This window comes from Culex pipiens, chromosome 1, assembly GCF_016801865.2.
Source record: "Culex pipiens pallens isolate TS chromosome 1, TS_CPP_V2, whole genome shotgun sequence".
In the NCBI taxonomy this organism is placed as follows: domain Eukaryota; kingdom Metazoa; phylum Arthropoda; class Insecta; order Diptera; family Culicidae; genus Culex; species Culex pipiens.
Window position 1 is genome coordinate 71,664,041 of NC_068937.1, and position 21,760 is coordinate 71,685,800.

Consider the following 21,760-nt stretch of genomic DNA (forward strand, 5'->3'; position numbering starts at 1 on the left):
ACAAGCAAACCAATTTCTTAAAAGAAACATCAAATCTCTTGCTAGAATTGCATTGCGTAAGCAAGCAAAAAGAAAACACGTGGCGCGCAAATCACAGTAACCAATGAGGAAATTCGCGCCGACAAGACCACCCCGGCGCTCACTGGGTTCCACCTTCAGTGATTGCTAGGAAAAGCAATCGGTAGCGCTCTCTGTGCGACAGCAAATGTTGAGTCGCGGGTTGTTACAAGAGACGACTCGAGAGAGTCATGAAGGTTTTCTCTCTCGAGATAAAAAATAAACTTTCAGTCAGAGGTTGTTACGATCGCAGATTGTTACAACCCATGATTGTCGCCGAATCAGCTCTTGTTCGCGCTCCATGCACCCCTGCTCTTGACAGTTCAAAAAGTACCGGACCAGATGGAATATCTCCAAAATTTGCAAAAAATGTAGCCTCTGAACTGGCTTCTCCGCTTTATTGGCTATTTAATCTATCATTAAAATCAGGAATATTCCCAAGTGCTTGGAAGAAATCATATTTAGTTCCAATTTTCAAATCCGGTAAAAAATCTGACGTGAAAAACTACCGTGGAATTGCTCTTATTTCATGTATTCCCAAGCTCTTTGAGGCAATAGTTAACAACAAAATGTTTGCTCAATTAAAAGACTACATAACACAAAAACAGCATGGATTTTTCAAAGGGCGCTCAACCGCAACTAATCTTCTCTCGTTCGTAAACTACACATTGAATGAAATGGATAACAAAAACTCTGTACAGACACTCTATACTGACTTTAGCAAAGCCTTCGACAGAGTGGACATTCCTATGCTTCTTTTCAAATTGGATAAAATCGGAGTTGATTCTAATCTACTTTCATGGCTTAAATCTTACTTAACAAAACGCACGCAATGTGTTAAATTTAATGGCCTCATATCTAGGCTCATCAATGTTACTTCCGGGGTACCTCAAGGCTCTCATTTAGGCCCATTACTTTTTATTCTTTACGTAAATGATGTATCCTTTATATTTAAGCACATCAACGTTTCGATTTACGCAGATGACATGAAATTGTTTATGAAAATTAAAGACGAAACTGACGCTTCAAGATTCCAGAACGAAATCAATATATTCTTTGAATGGTGCTGTCGTAGCCTTTTACAACTTAACATTAAAAAGTGTACATCGATCTTGTTCAGCAGAAAAATAAATAAGCCAAATATAAACGTAAAACTAGACAACCAGATAGTTGAAACCTGTTCAAATGTTAGAGATTTAGGAGTCATACTTGATTCTAAAATGACTTTCATCGAACATTACAACACGATGGTATTCAAAGCAACTAATATGCTCAACTTCATAAAACGATTCAGTTATAACTTTAAGGACCCCTATACATTGAAAACATTGTTCATAGCTTATGTTCGCTCTATTCTTGAATATTGTAGCGTCGTGTTGAGTCCACACATCAAAACATACGAAACCCGTATTGAATCAGTGCAAAAACAATTTTTACTATTTGCTCTTCGTAAACTAGGGAGGACAGTGTTTCCTCTTCCTTCGTATATTGCACGCTGTATGTTAATAAGCTTAGAAACACTTGTAAAGCGTCGTGAATTCGCATCTCTCTCGTTCGTAAATGATCTTATTGCAAACCGAATTAATTCTCCAGAGTTGTTACAAACATTAAATTTCTATGAACCCACACGCGTATTGAGAGCACGTGAGCCTTTCGCATTGCATTTCCACAGAACTGACTACGCTAAACACGGGCCCATGAATAGAATGATGGAAACTTATAACAAATATAATAACATAATCGATTTCACAATGACAAAATCCACCATGAAAAAACAGTTCTACAATCAAAGATAGATGTTCCCCCCTTGTAATTAGAAACTAAGCAACGACCATGTAGTCTACGTATGTTTGACGAATAAATAAATAAATGGTATGTCGATTCTGTCAAATGCCTTACTAAAGTCTGTGTAAATTGCTTCTACGAAATTGCGATTATGCATTGCATTCAGTGTAAAATTTCCAAATTCTAAAAGGTTGGTGCTAGTAGAGCGGCCTTTAAAAAAGCCGTTCTGTTTACATGTGATGCGGTTTTTTACTTGCTGAAAGATTTTTTCATTTATAATAGATTCGAAAAGTTTTGGAATAACTACGTCTGATTTTGGGCCTGTCTTGAAAATAGGCACCAAAAAAGACTTTTTCCATGTTTGTGGGAATTTTCCAGTATTTATTGACATGTTGAAAAGATGATGCAGTGGAAATGTCAATTCTTCTGCAAGGTTCTTTAGGAATGCAGGTGCTATTCCGTCGGGTCCTGGTCCTTTTGATGAGTCTGAGTCCCTCAATGCCTGGCGTACTTCCGTTTCTGACAAAGAATTGACTGAGACGTCATTTGGAAATTCCTGTATACAGCCATTCCACGTCAAACAGGAAGTCTCCAAATCAAAAGTGCTCCGATTTGGCTCAAATTTGGAGTGGGGGTTCCTTGGCCCAAATAATTAGACCCGTATTTTTTTGTTTGGCGATTAGGGTGGTCCAATCCGAAATAGGGTGGTCCAAAAAATGGCATTTTTCGTCGATTTTCGCAAAAACCACAATTTTCAAAAAATCATATCTCCGAAACGGCTGAACCAATTTTAGAGCGCCACAATTCAAAAGAAAGGTTATTAGTTAGGCCGCGCACTAAAAAGGGAAAATGACAATAGAGTTATCTAAGCCCGATCTCACGCACACTAGCACCCCATTTGTTTTGCTGGCGGGTACAAAATTTAACCTCAATCTTTTTCGTGTACGTACACGCAATACATGCGCACGTAGATAACTCTATAACGGGTAAAAATCCACTTTTTTCACTAAAACTGCGATAACATAAAATTTTCGGCGAAGACCTTTACATGTCTGGGTACCAAAAGTTGCGTCTTTCAATTACGAAAATTTTGGTTACCAGACATGTATAGGTCATCGCTGAAATTTTAAAGTTATCGCAGTTTTAGTTTTTTGCCGATTTCATCATTTTCCGGTTTTTGCGCGCGGCGCGTCGAAAAACCCAGTTTTTATGTTAAAAAAATCATATCTCCGAAACGTGTTAATGGATATCCGCAAATTTTTGATATGTTATGTAAAATATTACAAGGAATCAGGGAAAAATATTTTCAGACATGGGCTCTTTGGTCCCGTGACCTTGAAATCGGCAAATGAAATTTTCATAGTTCCTTTTCAAATATTCAGCTAGTTTTTTTTGGACCTCAACATATTTTTGCTTAAAAGCCCAACTAATAACCTTTCTTTTGAATTGTGGCGCTCTAAAATTGGTTCAGCCGTTCCGGAGATATGATTTTTTGAAAATTGTGGTTTTTGCGAAAATCGACGAAAAATGCCATTTTTTGGACCACCCTATTTCGGATTGGACCACCCTAATCGCCAAACAAGAAAATACGGGTCTAATTATTTGGGCCAAGGAACCCCCACTCCAAATTTGAGCCAAATCGGAGCACTTTTGATTTGGAGACTTCCTGTTTGACGTGGAATGGCTGTATATATGAAAAGTAGTCGCGGTCGCGGTCTTCTTCGGAAAATGAGGTGTATAATTCTTTGAAAATTTCTGAAAAAAGATTGCAAATTTCTTTTGAGTTACTGCCTACATTTTCGTCCAGTTGCATTTGCGATGGGAAATTACTACTTTTGGATTTGGATTTTACGTACCATCAGTGGGGGTGACTATTAGGGTGTAATATCAAACTCAATTTTCCAGCCCAGCATTATTTTAGTTCCTTTTGGGGTCCTAAACAACTCCCCAAAGTTTGGGAACGATTGGTTTAGTCCTCACTTTGCGCAAAGCGATTCAATTTTCCATACAAATTTGTATGGGAAAAATCTTTTTTTTTTTTAATTTTGATATTTAAAAAATCCAAGTTTCACGCTATACTAAAACCGGATTCATATTCATATTCGGATGCTCCGGAATGTGCTTTACAACTTTCCCGAAGAGAGTATGGTGCTAACTTGCTCCTATAAAAAGATATAGCGTGTTCAAAACTCGTCTAAAACGTGTTTTTTGATCGAAAATCACATATTAGATTTTGATACCTTAAATGCCAATAGTTTGAAAATTGACCTAATCTCACCCCTTAGAGGGGGTGACATTGGGTCAAATGAAACTAAAATGATGCTCAAATACAACGATATGGTAAAAACAAGTCATCCAACAGCGTTTCTTGTTCGAGGGAATCGTATCGACACGCTACAATGCACTATGGGCCATCTCCATACAAACAGGCGGCCAAATTATTTTTTTGCTTTTTATTTTTTTTTTCATACAAATTTGGGTAATTGTATGGTATTGAAATGATATACGTCCATTTTTATGACTTTTCATGTTTTTCAATAGTTGATTGTTTATAATAAATAGTCTTTTCATACATTTGCAAGTGCAACAGAATTGCGTATATATTATTATATTGTTAAATTATGGATAAGCTAATACATCCCCACTTTAAGGACACAACCCCTCCCTCCTCTTTCTTCCCCCCCCCCCTCTCCTCCTCCCCATCAACAAAATTTTGTTAAGCGTAATAAATTTATTTTAAGTCAAATATTTATTATTTACTGCTGTGTGTTTCTTTTTGTGAGTCCATGCCATATAACTATATAGAGTTTGTGACAGCTTCAGGGAATGTTAAAGGTACTTTTTATGATGTTTTGTATTAACCAACATAGAACTTAAATGTGGATCAGTTTCATGGATTGATCGCAGAAATTCATCATGCTAAGTCAACATTTTGCTGAATACTTTTTCCGGTATCAAACTGAGATTCTCCAGTTTAACTTGAGAAACTTCGGTACGAATACCTTATTTTGACTAAGGTACTCAATTTGATATGTAGGCAACAGAAAATTCCAATAAAGTCATTTCGAACTTCTTGAAACCAGGTACCTATTGATTTTTGAAGCGACGATGGCCACGAAGTAGGTAGCAAAGCAAGTGAAATAAACGGGCGCATATGTAGATTGCAGCAAATTTTGATAAAACGTAAATGTTCAAAATGGCATATCTCCGAAAACGCAACAAATCGCAGGCTGGAAATTTCAGCAATGTTAGATTATAATCCAATCTTTCAAGTGATCTTAGTTTCATGTTTAGCATCGGTTAGCAAAAAAAAGTACTCGATTAACAAACACAAAAAAATATGATTTGTCAAAAAAAATGCTCCAGTTTTTCGATGAAAACTCCAGTTTTTGGTTTGGAAACAACATTTTATCTATTAATAGTTTCAAAGCTTATCTCATTACCTTTCCAACGATGTATATTTGTCCTAATAAAACATTTAAAATGGCTGAGCTATGTTAAAATTAAACAATCAGCCTTTTTTACGAAAAACGCTAGTTTTTTACTCATTTTTTTTGACTTTCAGCTTGCGTATCTCCGTAATGAACAAACTTAGCTTTGAAAATTTGGATTTTTCTTAGTTAGAATGTTTATTTTCGAGAAAAAAATACCAAAAAATATTTGGAGAAGGTCACTTTTTTGAAACTTGGCCACCCAATGTACCATAGTGCAATGTTTGAAGTGGAGATTTTCAAACATTTGGGTAGTTTTCGAGCAATTCTAACAAAAATATTAGAAAAATTATTTTTCAAGAGGTCATTTTTGGCCAAAAACGTACCCCAACTTTAGGAATGTGCCAAAATAACAGGATTTGTTCTAGGAACGAGATTTTTTCAGCGAAGTCATCTTAAGATGTCCCCTACACAACCTTTTTAACAGAATTCAGTTTCATTGAGAATAACCTGAAAAATGGTAAAATCCGTAAAAAATCACTTTGACCCAATCTCACCTAGAGATCCTAAATAGGGAGACTGGACGAAGTGAATTTGACGTACCCAAACAAACGCGAGTTTGACGTATCCAAACGTGCATTTGCCTTTGCGCCCAGCAAAACTTATCAGTGTTGCCAAGCTCAAAACATACGTTGCCAGATCGATTTAGCAAGCTTAGACCAGTCTCCCTATTTAGGGTCTCTAATCTCACCCGCACCCCCCAGACCCAATGTCACCTCCACTGACGGTAATTAAAGAATTTTTTCGGGCATGATTTGACTTCAGATTCGACTTTACTATTATATTTTTCGTTGGCAGAATTGAGTGCCGAAAAAAAATGGTCGGAAATATTTAGATAATTCAGAACATTTGTGTCATTTGTATTATTTCTGTATAATTTGTAGGCTTTTTGTTTTTTATTTTTTAAATTTCTTTGCTGACTGTTCCGTAAGGCGTACGATGGGCGGCTTCATTGGGTCAAGACAGAACATGCTGTCTGTGATTTCAGGAGTTGATGATGGCTGCGGTGTGGTGGCGTTCAGAGGTGTGATGATTGGCGTTTTTTCTTTCTGGTAGGGGTTGATGGTTTCCCCTTTCCGGAAGTTGATGAAGTTTGGATTCGATGAAAATTCGACCCTTTTGCCCCGGTATTTAAAAACGTGGCTTTTATAGAAAACCTAGATGTATGAGTATCAAAAGATCGGAAATGTTTTGCCCTTTCCGATGCCACATAGGTTGACTTGTGAATTGTGGACCGGTTCGGATGCCGTCGGATTTCCGACGGTGTTATACCCACTCCAGAATGTTTATTTAGTAATTCTATGGTAATACATTGACATTTAGTTAAATTGAAAGTTTGCAAAATTAAGTTTAGATAATTTTTTTTATAGAATTTCCAGCGTTCTATAAACTTTTATACTAAGGAATTAGTAAACTTTATATTCAATCCAAATTATTTTTTTAATCAGTCAAGGATGCCTATTTGGAGTTGGGAGACTTGATTTATGATGATTTGTCAACAAATAACTTTATTTATGTAATTTTTTCGAAATGTGTACAAACTTTTTTTGCACCTTTTTTTGATTTTTGTAATAGTATTTGTTATATAACTTTTTATAGAAAACATCTTTTCATGAGCTTTTTGTAGCAAAATGTTCGGCATGAGTTTCTGAACGTAGTACTAGGATTCTGTCAAACTTTAAGGGTGCACAGCAACCAAAGAAGTTGTTGTCTTCTTATTCCAAATTTGTCAAACTTACGGACCCAATCCTGAAAGAATCTGATTGTCAAAATGGTCAAACTTTATTGTAAATAACTTTGAAGACTGTAATTTAGGGGATGAATAAAAAATCATATCGATAGTTCCCGTATTTTTGAAGATACTAAAATGTCTGTAACAGAAATCTGGGTGCAAAAGCGATGGTTGATGTGTACCGTTAAGTTATTGCATGTTTCATCACAAAATGTGCATAGTGCCCAAGGGGTGTAAATACTTTTTTTACATACTGTAATATATACAGCAATTCCCCACGAAAACAGCATGATTCGAAAAAAAAGTTCTCCGATCGGGCTCAGAATTTTTCTGGGGGATCCTTGGCCGAAATAATTCGACCCGTATTTTTTTGTTTGGCCATTAGGGTGACCTAAAAAAATTGCAATTTTCGTCGATTTTCGCAAAAACCACTTTTTTTCAAAAAATCATATCTCCGCGCCATTTCATCCGATTTTAGCTGTCCTAGACGCAAAAGAAACGTGATTAGTTTGGCTTTTTGGGAAAAATAGTAAGAAGTTTCAAAAATCTAGCTTAACATTTGAAAAGGTTGAATGAAAACATAAAATGCTGTTTTGAAGGTCTTGGGACCAAAGAGCCTATGTCTGAAAATATTTTTATCGGATTCCTCAGAAAATTTCACATAACATATCAAAAAATGGTGAAGTTATGTTTTCGATACTCTGAGATACGATTTTTTGAAAATAAAAACTGGGGTTTTCGACGCGTCACGCGCAAAAATGGGAAAATGACGAAAACGGGAAAAAATCAACTTTTTTCACTAAAACTGCGATAACTTTAAAATTTCAGCGATGACCTTTACATGTTAAAATACCAAAAATTTCGTAATTAAAAGACGCAAAGACGTGGTTTTCGTGAAAATCGACGAAAATGGCCATTTTTCGGAACACCCTAACACGGCGTAGGCCACCCTAATGGCCAAACAAAAAAATACGGGTCTAATTATTTTGGCCAAGGAACCCCGAGAAAAAAATTGAGCCAAATCGAATCACTTTCAAAGAAAAATAGTAAGAAGTTTCAAAAATCTAGCCTAACTTATGAAAAGGGCGTATGAAACTTTAAAATGCCGTTTTGACGGTGTCTGGACCAAAAAGCTTATGTCTGGAAATATTTTTATTGGATTCCCCGGACATTTTTACATAACATACTAAAAAATGGGAGGAGTTCATTAACAGGATTCCGAGATATGATTTTGAAAATAAAATCCGTGTTTTTTGACGCGCCGCGCGCAACAACCGGAGAATGACGAGATTGGCAAAAAAAACAACTTTTTTCAAAAACATTGCGATAACTTTAAAATTTCAGCCATGACCTATAGATGTTTGGGTACCAAAATTTTCGTAAGACGCAACTTTTGGTACCCAAATATCTATAGGTCATCGCTGAAATTTTAAAGTTATCGCAGTTTTAGTGAAAAAAGTTTTTTTTTTGCCAATTTCGTCATTCTCCAGTTTTTGCGCGCGGCGCGTCGAAAAACACGGATTTTATTTTCAAAAAATCACGGCATTTTAAAGTTTCATACACTCTTTTCATAAGTTAGGCAAGATTTTTGAAACTTCTTACTATTTTTCTTTAAAAGGCCAACTTATTACCTTTCATTTGCGTATAAGACAATTGAAATCGGTTAAAATGGCGCGGAGATATGATTTTTTGAAAAAAGTGGTTTTTGCGAAAATCGACGAAAATGGCCATTTTTCAGACCACCCTAACACGGCGTAGGTCACCCTAATGGCCAAACAAAAAAATACGGGTCTAATTATTTCGTCCAGGGAATCACCAGAAAAATTTAGAGCCCGATCCGAGCACTTTTGTTTTTTTCCATGCTGTTTTCGTGGGGAATTGGGGTGGGTACGTTTTTCAAAAAGTTCTCGGATCAAGTTTTAGTATGGTTCCCCTTGTAGGGCATGCCCATAGGGACTATCATGCCAAATATCAGCTCATTTCGTTGTAAACTGGCTGCGCGCATCAGGGTTAAAGTTTACATGGAAATTACTATGGGAAATTGGAACTTTTTGTTCAAACGCTCCTACAGGTCTGGGAAAATCACGCGCCAACTTCTGGTATGGTCAGGCCTATGGGGAATGGTCTGGAGAACACTTTTCCCGAAGAGAGCATATGGATTCGTTGTCCCTAGACCTGGCGCATCGGCAAACAATCCGATGTCTCCGGAATCAACGGTTTTCCCTCAAAAAGCATAAAATTTTCCTTAGCATGCTATGAAAGCTTGATGAACACCGACGCCATACGTCAGGTAGCTACCACGTGGTTGAAATATTTGCAAAAAAATACAAATTTGCTATGCAAAGATTCTGAATTCGACTAAATAATATCAGGATTACTCGAAATGATGATTATTTAGTTAAAAGAAGGTTTGCAAATGAATATTCCAGCCGTTTCTCACCCACGTGGTAGCTACCTGACGTATGGCGTCGCGGTGTTCATCGAGCTTTCATAGCATGCTAAGGAAAATTTGATGCTTTTTGAGGGAAAACCGTTGATTCCGGAGACATCGGATTGTTTGCCGATGCGCCAGGTCTAGGGACAACGAATCCATATGCTCTCTTCGGGAAAAGTGTTCTCCAGACCATTCCCCATAGGCCTGACCATACCAGAAGTTGGCGCGTGATTTTCCCAGACCTGTAGGAGCGTTTGAACAAAAAGTTCCAATTTCCCATAGTAATTCCCATGTAAACTTTAACCCTGATGCGCGCAGCCAGTTTACAACCAAATGAGCTGATATCTGGCATGAAGGTCCCTATGGGCATGCCCTACAAGGGGAACCATACTAAAACCTGATCCGAGAACTTTTTGAAAAACGTACGTATATATATATATATATACAGCAATTCCCCACGAAAACAGCATGATTCGAAAAAAAAGTTCTCCGATCGGGCTCAAAATTTTTCTGGGGGATCCTTGGCCGAAATAATTAGACCCGTATTTTTTTGTTTGGCTATTAGGGTGACCTACGCCGTGTTAGGGTGGTCCGAAAAATGGCAATTTTCATCGATCTTCGCAAAAACTACTTTTTTCAAAAAATCATATCTCCGCGCCATTTCATCCGATTTTAGCTGTCCTAGACGCAAAAGAAAGGTGATTAGTTTGGCTATTTGGGAAAAATAGTAAGAAGTTTCGAAAATCTAGCTTAACATTTGAAAAGGTCATATGAAAACTTAAAATGCTGTTTTGAAGGTCTCGGGACCAAAGAGCCTATGTCTGAAAATATTTTTATCGGACTCCTCGGAAAATTTCACATAACATATCAAAAAATGGTGAAGTTATGTTTTCGATACTCTGAGATACGATTTTTTGAAAATAAAAACTGTGTTTTTCGACGCGCCACGCGCAAAAATTGGAAAATGACGAAAACGGGAAAAAATCGACTTTTTTCACTAAAACTACGATAACTTTAAAATTTCAGCGATGACCTATACATGTTAGGATACTAAAATTTTCGTAATTAAAAGACGCAACTTTTGGTACCATAACATCTATAGGTCATCGCTGAAATTTTAAAGTTATCGCAGTTTTAGTGAAAAAAGTCGATTTTTCCCCGTTTTCGTCATTTTCCAATTTTTGCGCGTGGCGCGTCGAAAACCCCAGTTTTTATTTTCAAAAAATCGTATCTCAGAGTATCGAAAACATAACTGCACCATTTTTTGATATGTTTTGTGAAATTTTCTGAGGAATCCGATAAAAATATTTTCAGACATAGGCTCTTTGGTCCCAAGACCTTCAAAACAGCATTTTATGTTTTCATTCAACCTTTTCAAATGTTATGCTAGATTTTTGAAACTTCTTACTATTTTTCCCAAAAAGCCAAACTAATCACCTTTCTTTTGCGTATAGGACAGCTAAAATCGGATGAAATGGCGCGGAGATATGATTTTTTGAAAAAAGTGGTTTTTGCGAAAATCGACGAAAATTGCAATTTTTCGAACCACTCTAACACGGCGTAGGTCACCCTAATGGCCAAACAAAAAAATACGGGTCGAATTATTTCGGCCAAGGATCCCCCAGAAAAATTTTGAGCCCGATCTGAGAACTTTTGTTTCGAATCATGCTGTTTTCGTGGGGAATTGCTGTTTATATATATATTTATATATATGTTTAAAACAATGACTGACAAGCGAACCATCAGGTCAACTATAGAAAAAGTGATAGAACCAATCCGTATGCTGTGCAGCTTTCGCTTTTGGACGATGAATTTGCGTTGCATGGGTAAGCTATGATATAACCAACACACTCTCACAATCCAAAAAAAATCAAAATATGAAAATTATTTGCAGATTTGGACAAATCATATCGACTACCTTATTCGAATTTATTCGATTGCAATCAACTAACGACGTAACAACTCACAACAATTCCTGGATTAGTTCATTTTCATCTATAGTTGGAAATATTTTTTTATCGGAAGAAATCGATGGAAAATCTCAAAATATTCGGTAAGCATTGTCATGGTGTACAGTCAATACTAACAGCCTGTTTGATCTGGGTGATGAATAGAGAAAATGCGTAATGCGTAATTTTCGAATGATCACACTTTGTTCACATCTACAAAGTAGGAGGCTGTTCAAGCATAAGCATGATTTTTTTCTTACTGCCCCGTAAAAAAAATCCGACTTTTCGCATAACTAAGTCGGGTCTAGTCGGGTGGTTTCGGCCGATTCGTTGGCCAACGAATCGGCCGACCGGGCAACAGACTTCTGTGTAATCTTTACATAAGCGTCTGGTGGTAAATCGGTTGTCGAAATCGGCCAACGAAATCGGTTACAAAAACAACCGATTTTTTACCGATTTAGTCTGTGAATAAAATAAAATCTGACTCAACCCAATTTAATCGGTCTATTCGTAGGCCGATTAAAAATCTTACTCCTGACGAATCCCGAATAAATCGGCTAACTGGTTGGTTGTTTTTGATTACCCGATTTCGAAGGATGTTTCGTTAGGTCGAGAACTGTCAAATTTTTTACGGGGTGGTAAATGAGCTGTGTCAGTAGTATATGTTTTATTTTGTCTAGTTTTTGACACTTTTTGCTGGAAAGTTGTGTTTATTTTCATGTTTCGATCGGTTAGAAGAGGTTTTTCTTTTTTACGGGTGATGAATAACTGCGGCGATGTGTCATTCTGTCGCAGATAAATTTCCTGGCTGATTTTGGAACCCTCTTGGTTCAGCGAAAAAATATCGCGAATTCTAGCGAAGCTAATCCAACAAACAGAGAAGATTTTCACTAAACCAGTAGGTTTTCAAACGGAATCAAACAATAAAGACAGCTTCTGGATGGATACAACCACATCGACTCCATAAACAACTTCCATTCATAAAAATTAAAAATAACGATCTCGCCTTCAACTTTCTTAAGATTCCTTGACTTCAGCTCTCGGTCCTCAAAAGCCACTTATTTTTCATTCTTGAAAAAATAAAAACAATTTTTAATGATCGAAAACAATACTCTCTACTTTTGGCGAACAGTAAATTGGTTCCACTTTGACAGTTCAAAATTGAGGCCGTTTTGCGAACCACTACACTGAAACCCCGATGGTTTGACACCAACTGTTGTCAAACGAACAGGGTCACTTGTTAGTTTGACACCCCTTTTACACGGAATTTACACACACTAAATTGGTTTGATAATGTGCGTAAGCACCGTGAAAAAGTGACAGTTCGTCACTTTTTAGTTTGACTTTGACCAACCAACGGGGTACAAACTAAAAAAGTGTCAAACGAAAAAGTGACCAACCACCGGGGGTTGAGTGTATTCAGCACCCAAAGTTTGATGATTAATATGCTCAATGAAATTAGTCTTTTTATAAAAAAAGGTGCCGAGAAATTCTCTACGAAATCGATCTTTTTTTTAGAATTTTAATTTTTGTATTTTTTAATCCGTCTGAAACTTTTTTGGTGCCTTCGGTATGCCCAAAGAAGCCATTTTGAATCATTAGTTTGTTCATATAATTTTCCATACAAATTTGGCAGCTGTTCATACAAAAACGATGTATGAAAATTAAAAAATCTGTATCTTATTAAGGAATTGTTTGATCGATTTGGTGTCTTCGGCAAAGTTGTAGGTATGGATACGGACTACACTAAAAAAATTATGCACGGTTACAAAATTTTTGGTGATTTTTTATTTAACTTTTTGTCAATAAAACAAAAAAAAACACTATTTTTATTTTTTTATTTTTTCATATGTTTTAGAGGACATTAAATGCCAACTTTTCAAAAATTTCCAGGTTGTACAAAAAATCTTTGACCGAGTAATGAATTTTTTAATCAGCACTATTTTTTTCAAAAAATCGAAATATTGGTCGCAAAGACTTTTCAACTTCATTTTTCGATGTAAAATCAAATTTGCAATCAATAAGTGCTACAGTGAAATTTTGATAAAGTGCACCGTTTTCAAGTTATAGCCATTTTTAGGTGACTTTTTTGAAAATAGTCGCAGTTTTTCATTTTTTTAAATAAGTGCACATGTTTGCCCACCTTTGAAAAACATATTTTTGAAAAGCTGTGAAATATATCTCCATATTTTGCTTTTTTGAACTTTGTTGATACGACCCTTAGTTGCTGAGATATTGCCATGCAAAGGTTTTTTTTTCGAAAGGATCGGGAAATTTCACGAATGTTTCATATTTTAACATTGTAAATCGGACCATTAGTTGCTGAGATATCGACATTAGAAAACGGTGGGTTGTTTGGGTGAGACTTAGAAAACATCAATTTTCCTGTTTTTAAACACTTGCATGGCAATATCTCAGCAACTAAGGATCGTATCAACAAAGTTCAAAAAAGCAAAATATAGAAAATTTGCTCAGCTTTTCTAAATTTTTTTTTTTCAAAGGTGGGCAAACATGTGCACTTATTTTAAAAAATGAAAAACTGCGTCTATTTTCAAAAAAGTCACCTAAAAATGGCTATAACTTGAAAACGGTGCACTTTATCAAAATCTCACTAAAGTACTTTTTGATTGCAAAGGAGAATGGGTAGATTTGGTCCAAGGATGTACACAAACGGGAGAAACTTTATTCGAAAGATCTCGCCGAGACATGAAAAAAAAGTCTTCAGGACGAACGCTCTAAACCCCGGAATTCAAAAGTTACAAGTTGTTGAAGTTTGAGTATTTTGGGTTAAAATGTACAAAAAATCTTATTTTTGCTATTTCTAAAATCAATCATAAAATCCTTATTTTATTATGGATTTCGATCATCTTGACTTTATTCGACGCGTATCAGCAAAAACTATAAGTTCTGATATGTTTTAGCATGATTCTTGTCTTTATACGTTTGAACCGTTTGTGCAAGAGGTTTACCATAGAAACAAGTCGAATTCCCGCATAAAGATTTCTGATGAACTTACAGTAAATTTTAACGTTACAAAACGATAAAATATATTGTCATTTTGACAGTGTTTTAACAGTAGACAGCATCGTTTTTTAAGATAATTTGCGTCGTATTTTGGGATTTTACCATAAAAAAGGGGGGTTGTTATGCACCGGTACCATAAAAATTTCGAAATTTTTCCATACATTTTTTTTCCAAATACGACGCATTTTACTGTTAATCTAATGTTGCATTTTTCATCCAAAAACTCGTCCTGACTATAGAATACATCATACAATAATAATAAAAACAGCAAGCATTACAATGCATTGCACAGTCAATTAACAGTTCTTCATAGTTTTTTCCATACTAAATATTACTGTTTAAACTATATTCATACATTGAAATAAATAATAACGACAGTAGGTTTTATGGTTTTTTCATACTATTTATTTTTTATTACTTACTAAATTATATTGTAAATATATATTCTTACAGTGAAATGTATCCTAAATACAGTAAATGCTATTGTTATTTTGCTTGTAATTTGTTTAAATTTCACTTCAGTTTAAACATTCTTTCTGCTTCATTTTCTTTCGTTATTCCGCTTCAATCCGCCCAGCAAACAGTTCCTGTTTGACGTTGATCGGAATGTCCGTAGCTGGTACCGGATCTACTGCTGCATATTTAGGATGGACATTCGCGTAATCGTAAAACGCAACCCTCCTGTGGAAGAGAATAACACTAAATTAGACAATGAAAAAATTCTCATGTGTTTGTCATGTTAAGGATTCGGTCCAATTTTTATTTAATAAGCTGTTTCTTGTTATTGGAACAAATAAAAAATAACTTAACTATTTTTATTTCTTTGGAATTTGTTGTTGTTTGTTTTGCTTATTTTGGTCAGTCTACAATTTTCTTAAATTTTGTTTAATATTTTTAATACCCCAGATTATTTTCAATTTAAAATTAATTAAAAAATAAATTTGCAGTTGTTTTTTTAAACAAAATTTTTGACTGTTGAACTTTTTCCGGAACAGGGATCCATCGATAAATGGACAGAGATATTCGTGGATTTATTTTGCTGATATTTGCCAAAAATATTGCTCAACCAGCGAAAATTTTCGCTGGAACCAGCAGCTGAGCAAAATCAAAGCCAGCAACTTAGTTCTGCTGGTTTGTTTTAGCTAATTAACAGCAAAAATATCTTACAGCAGAAAATCTAGCGATATTTTATGCTATAAGGGGTAACTGCAGAAATGACAGATATCATTCTCATCTCAGAGTTGATTGACGGAACTCAGCATGATTGAAATAATGCTGGATCATAAAAAAAGTTGACAATTACAACGAAAACCGTAGCTTAAATGGGGAAAGTGCAAATAAACAAACACAAAAAGCTTGGAAAGCTTTTACAACATAGTTTCACTCGTTTAGAAATATCAATTTTATATTTGTTCAAATGATCCAACTCTCCAGATATTTATTGTATTATTGTTTCGTCGCTTGTATGCTATCGTGTGACACGTCTGCTGTAAAAAGATAGGACGTGTCACAAAATTACACACAAGTGACGATTTGTCAAGGTTTCCAGTTCTGGTTTTCATTTTTTCGTTGCGAAATCTACACACAAAAAACTCTGACACAATCCAAACTACCGCTGGTTAAGCAGAAACCTTGTCTACCGAAACTAGAATAAATTCTCGGATTAGTTTTCAAAAAGCCGTATGAGCCATTGGTAAACAAAGTCCTTTTTGCATCGGTATTCGAACTACTTGCGAAAAACAAATATCAAAAAAGCTTAAGATTGTTCATCTACACGTCCTTCAAGTGCCCCAAACCAAAAATAAATGAAATTTTGTTTCATTTTCGAGAAAAACGAAAATTAGTGTCAGAGGTCACAGTGGCTCTTACGGCTTTTTGAAAACTCATCCGAGAAATCAGCTCTTTCTGATCCAGCGAAAAAATCGCTGATTGTAGCGAAACTGATTCCCCAAACAGTGATTTTTTACTATACCGAATGATTATGATGTTCGCTTTGTAAGCGGATGATCATGGGTTCGAGTCTCATTTGCTCATACTTTTCATCAGATGGGGAAGTAAAAAATCGGTCCCGGTCTTGGTTGCTCTCCCCATTTAAGCCTTTAGACTCCAAGGTTCGAGCAGAAACTTGCAATAGGGATCACAAAAGACCTGGGGCTTGTTAAAGTGGGTGGTTTGTTTTTTTTACTGGTTCGGAAAAAATGGGCAGCTTTCAAACCATCGAAAAAAAAGCGATTCCAGGTAATTTTTATGCAGGCTGAGAAATAGCGCTTTTAGAAAAAATTATCGCGTTTTGGCGATGAATCCACTTTCCGTGTACCTTTGAGAAAATTGAACGTCAAAGACTCAAAGTGCAGTTATTTCTAATTTGCACAAAACATAAACAACAGCTCAAGCCGTATTTTGAAAACGGATCCTACCCAGACTGCTTCAGTTAGTATGGAAGGCTACAGTGCATTGTTGTAACAATTTATTGAGATGTTCTGGGTCATCCAAGAACTCCTTGGAGTTAAGACCGGTGGGTCTACCGTCGTAACAAGCAAGAGGTCAGTGATTTGTTACTATGATTATAACCGCATAGCTCCAGTGAGTATGGTAGACTACTTTGTGGATGTTTTGAAATGTCCAGTGTCATCCTAGGACTCACTGAAGTTAAGAGCTGTGGGTCACCACCGTGACAATCAAGATTTCTACCTGTGTTGACCACTGATCATACCCGCATAGCTTTAGTCGTATGGTAGACTGCTTTTTTAATGTGTTGGGATGTCTTGGGTCATCCCAGGACTCACTGGAGTTAACAGCCACAGATCATAACTCAAGGGAGTCCTTAGGTGATCCAAGACAGCCCAAGGTCATTTACAAAGTAGTCTAACCTATTCTGAAGCTATGCGGGTATGATCCGTGGGTAATACCGGTCGTAGACCCACAGATCTTAACTACAGGGAGTCCTGGGATGATCCTGGACATTTCAAAACATTAACAAAGTAGTCTACCATACTCACTGAAGTAATGCGGTTACGATCAGTGGTAAAAAAAATTACTGACCTCTTGCTTTTTACGACAGTAGACCCACCGGTCTTAACTCCAAGGAGTTCTTGGACGACCCAGAACATCTTAATAAGTTGTTACAACAATGCCCTGTAGCCTTCCATACTAACTGGAGCAGTCTGGGTAGGATACGGTTTAAAAATCTTGAAGTTTCGACTTGTTTCTATGGTAACCCTCGTGCACAAATAGTTCAAACGTATAAAGACAAGAGAAGTCATGTTTCAATCATGCTAAAACATATCAAACTTATAGTTTTTGCTGATACGCGTCGAATGAAGTCACGATGATTGGAATCCATAATAAAATAAGGATTTTATGATTGATTTTAGAAATAGCAAAAATACGATTTTTTGTACATTTTAATCCAAAATACTCAAACTTCAACAACTTGTAACTTTTGAATCCCGGGGTTTAGAGAGTTCGTCCAGAAGACTTTTTTTCATGTCTCGGCGAGATCTTTCGAATAAAGTTTCTCCCGTTTGTGTACATCTTTAGACCAGCTCCCATACAAATTTGCCCATTCTCCTTTAATTTTACATCGAAAAATGAAGTTGAAAAATTTTTGCGATCAATATTTCGATTTTTTGAAAAAATAGAATTGATTAATAAATTCATAACTCGGTCAAACATTTTTTGCACAACCTGGAAGTTTCAGAAAAGTTGGCATTTGATGTCCTCTATCCCGAGCAGGGGTAAATAACACGGGAGTACCAAATTTTGGTATTACTTGGGCAAATAACAGGGACCAAAATGTGCCCTTGGTTGCCCAGTAATAGATGGTAAAATACTATGAAATCATACCAAAGTCTAGTATGTGGAAGGGCACAACAATACCAAACCATGTTATTCCAAGGGTAAAATAATACCTCAAAATAAAACCATTTCAATACCAAGTTGAGGTCTTCTGGATTTTTGATCATTGCTTGAATACCAAAACTTGGTATTGCCATGGTTTTATTTTTAGGTATTCCCGCGCCCTTGGAAAATCAGATTTTGGTATTCCTGTGGTCTTCCAAATACATGATTTTGGTATGATTTCATGGTATTTTACCATCTATTACTGGGCAACCAAGAGCACATTTTGGGTCGCTGGTATTTGCACAAGAAATACCGTAAAACGGGGTGACTTTGATAGCCGGGGTGACTTTGATAGGTTTGCGATTTTTCCGCAAAATGAAGAGTAAAATTAAAATACGTAAGGAATGGTTTAGAAACATACTGACCGTGGTAGAGATGTGTTCAAAGTACCTCAAGAAGAACATTTCATAAAATTTTGACAAGTTTAAAAAGTTAGTTAAATATAGTTAAGAAAATGTTGATGAAAATCATTATTTGAAACTTCTCAAAGTGTCTTGATTTTCTCAATGAACATGATTTTTAATCGGAAAACGGAATCCATTTTTGGAATAGTGAAAAAACGGAAATGATCCATATGCAACAGCCAAATCTACTCACCTGATGATTCTATGTTGTTTTAGTGATATTCTTCACCACATTGAATGCATTTGTCATTGATGAACGGCCTGTGCTTGAAGTTCTTGAAGATTCTAAAAAATAACAAGATTGAAAAATAAGTGTTATTAAAATGAAACTGGATTGACATTCACCAAAATTCTATAATCTGTCGATTAACTCAATTTTCAAAGTATTTGGTTATCCCAACTTAGAGAAATTTCAACGTTTTAAAAAAAATCTTTGTGGGTATATACAAAAAATTTAAAATCAGCTTTAACATTTTTGGGTTACAAGTCATTGAAATTTATAAAAAAAAATCCCATAGTTTCAGAGGAATTTGATGAAACCTTTCAATACCAAAATAATACCAAAATGTGGCATCCAGACTTAGAAATTTTTCCATAATGTCAAGTCATTTCTTTAGGGGGTATATCAAAAATGTTTGAAATTTCCTGTTTTCAATGAAAGCATTCGCTTTGAGACATCATTTTAGCGCAAAATTAATTGTTTTGTCAAAATTGGTAAAAAATTTCCCATAGTTTCAGAGGAATTTGATAAAACACTTTAATACCAAAATAATACCAAAATGTGGCATACTGACTTAGAAATTTTTCCACAATTTCAAGTTATTTCTTCAGGGGGTATATCAAAAATGTTTAATATCAAGTTTGAAATTTGCGGTTTTCAATGAAAGCATTCGCTTTGAGACATCATTTTCGCAATTTTCAGTGTAAGAACGGACCTTGACCGATCTTATGCACCAGGTTCCCGACGAACACGCAATGCCCTTACACCTACATCTCACCCTTGCTCTGAGTCAGTACGAGCAACACGCTAGAACACGCTTTGAGTGTTCGTGCCAGGCATGCACACCTTCTTTTCCGGTTACGCATTTTAACTCGGCCGGGGGTGGTACATTACGTAGGGTTTGATGTAAGTATAAGCGCCTAACCATTTATAGTGTGCCTATCAACTTTCATAAAGCAAAAACTGTTATATTTTTAGTTTGAATTCAAAAACTAATTGTTATTTACTGTGTATTGTTTTCTCCTGAAATCTTCCCTATTGTTGAGTCGTGTTTATCTGTTGCTATTTCTTTTGTCGCGGTGTTTTGTTACAATATTTTGGTCCTAAGCATTTTATAAAAGTTTTTCAAAAGTACAATAGTAATATTTGTGTTAATCCTTTAATCATTCCATAAATTGAGTCAGGGCTCGAACCTCACTTGCTTAAGAAAAAGGTGAGGTTTCAAAACAATGGACAGTGAAAGAAATATACTATGTAAAAATCAATGGTAAAAGAAAGATAGTAATTTATGAAGAAGATAAAGAAATTAACAATAGTTAATAAATAGAGGTAACAAACATGCTTAGATTGTATTGAGGGCAAATTACAGGGAAGATGAGAAATTATTGAAATAGATAAATAAAGAAAAGGCACATGATATACAAAATTGACATCGCTGCCAAATTAAGGGAAAGCAGACAGTTTGTTGCAGCAGCATCAATTAGTAAAATAGAGTGGAAAAGCGTTGAAAAAAAGAGAATCAAATAAGTAAAATCGAAATCAAATGGAGGATAGTAAACAGAAGCCGTTTAAGAAAATCAGTGAAACAAAATAAACAGATGATAGATGGTAGCTGGAAATGGAAAGGAGAGAGGAAACCCCGTTCTGCAACGTTCAGGTACATTCACAGCAGTTGACTCAACATACTGCGAATCAAAACAATACCGTCTACAATCACAAATAACTTCCCTTTCCCACATTGACGCGCCCCTTTCTTTTAGCCGTCTCGACTCTGACCCTCGCTGGTCAAAGGTTTACGATCCGTTTCCACAGGCCACCAGCTAGGTCATCATGAAAACCAAGCCAACGTGGAGGTAAGAAAATAGGACACTTGCAAGGAACCAGAGCTATACTGTCCTGATCAAGAAAGATCTAACAGGACCCGAGCATGGGTAAATAACAAGGGAAATGCGTAATAATACCTTTCTCTGGTATCAATACCAAATTTTGGTATTCCTGGACCCTTTAAAATTTGTCTTAAGGATTATGCAAGAGCAAAATGTGCTATCATACCAATTTAAGGTATTGTTTTGATATTGCAAAATTGCAGAATTTGTCAATGGTCGAACACCACATTTTGGTATTCTTTTGGTATTAAAGTGTTTTATCAAATTCCTCTGAAACTATGGGAAAATTTTGACCAATTTTGACAAAATAATTAATTTTGCGCTAAAATGATGTCTCAAAGGGAATGCTTTCATTAAAAACCGGAAATTTCAAACTTGATTTTAAACATTTTTGATATACCCCCTACAGAAATGACTTGAAATTGTGGAAAATTTTCTAAGTCAGGATGGCACATTTTGGTATTATTTTGGTATTAAAGTGTTTTATCAAATTCCTCTGAAACTATGGGAAAATTTTGACCAATTTTGACAAAATAATTAATTTGTCGCTAAAATGATGTCTCAAAGGGAATGCTTTCATTAAAAACCGGAAATTTCAAACTTGATTTTAAACATTTTTGATATACCCCCTACAGAAATGACTTGAAATTGTGGAAAATTTTCTAAGTCAGGATGGCACATTTTGGTATTATTTTGGTATTAAAGTGTTTTATCAAATTCCTCTGAAACTATGGGAAAATTTTGACCAATTTTGACAAAATAATTAATTATGCGCTAAAATGATGTCTCAAAGGGAATGCTTTCATTAAAAACCGGAAATTTCAAACTTGATTTTAAACATTTTTGATATACCCCCTACAGAAATGACCTGAAAT

General features: G+C 35.7%; 1 protein-coding gene across 19 annotated transcripts in view; it reads left to right on the plus strand.

Moving 5' to 3' along the window:
- Positions 1–21,760, plus strand: part of LOC120429194 (armadillo-like helical domain-containing protein 3) — a 186,123-nt gene that overhangs the window by 22,351 nt on the left and 142,012 nt on the right. For 17 of the 19 annotated variants that reach the window (XR_008212290.1, XR_008212293.1, XR_008212291.1 and 14 more), the window contains exons 2-3: positions 11,246–11,325; positions 11,394–11,552. Coding sequence is in view for 11 of the 19 variants with exons in the window: in XM_052709049.1 (XP_052565009.1) it covers positions 11,246–11,325; positions 11,394–11,552 (239 nt within the window). In the remaining 8 variants the exon portion in view is untranslated. Of the gene's footprint in view, positions 1–11,234; positions 11,326–11,393; positions 11,553–21,760 lie in introns of all 19 variants that reach the window. The other 2 variants (XM_052709043.1, XM_052709046.1) reach the window with 1 other exon arrangement.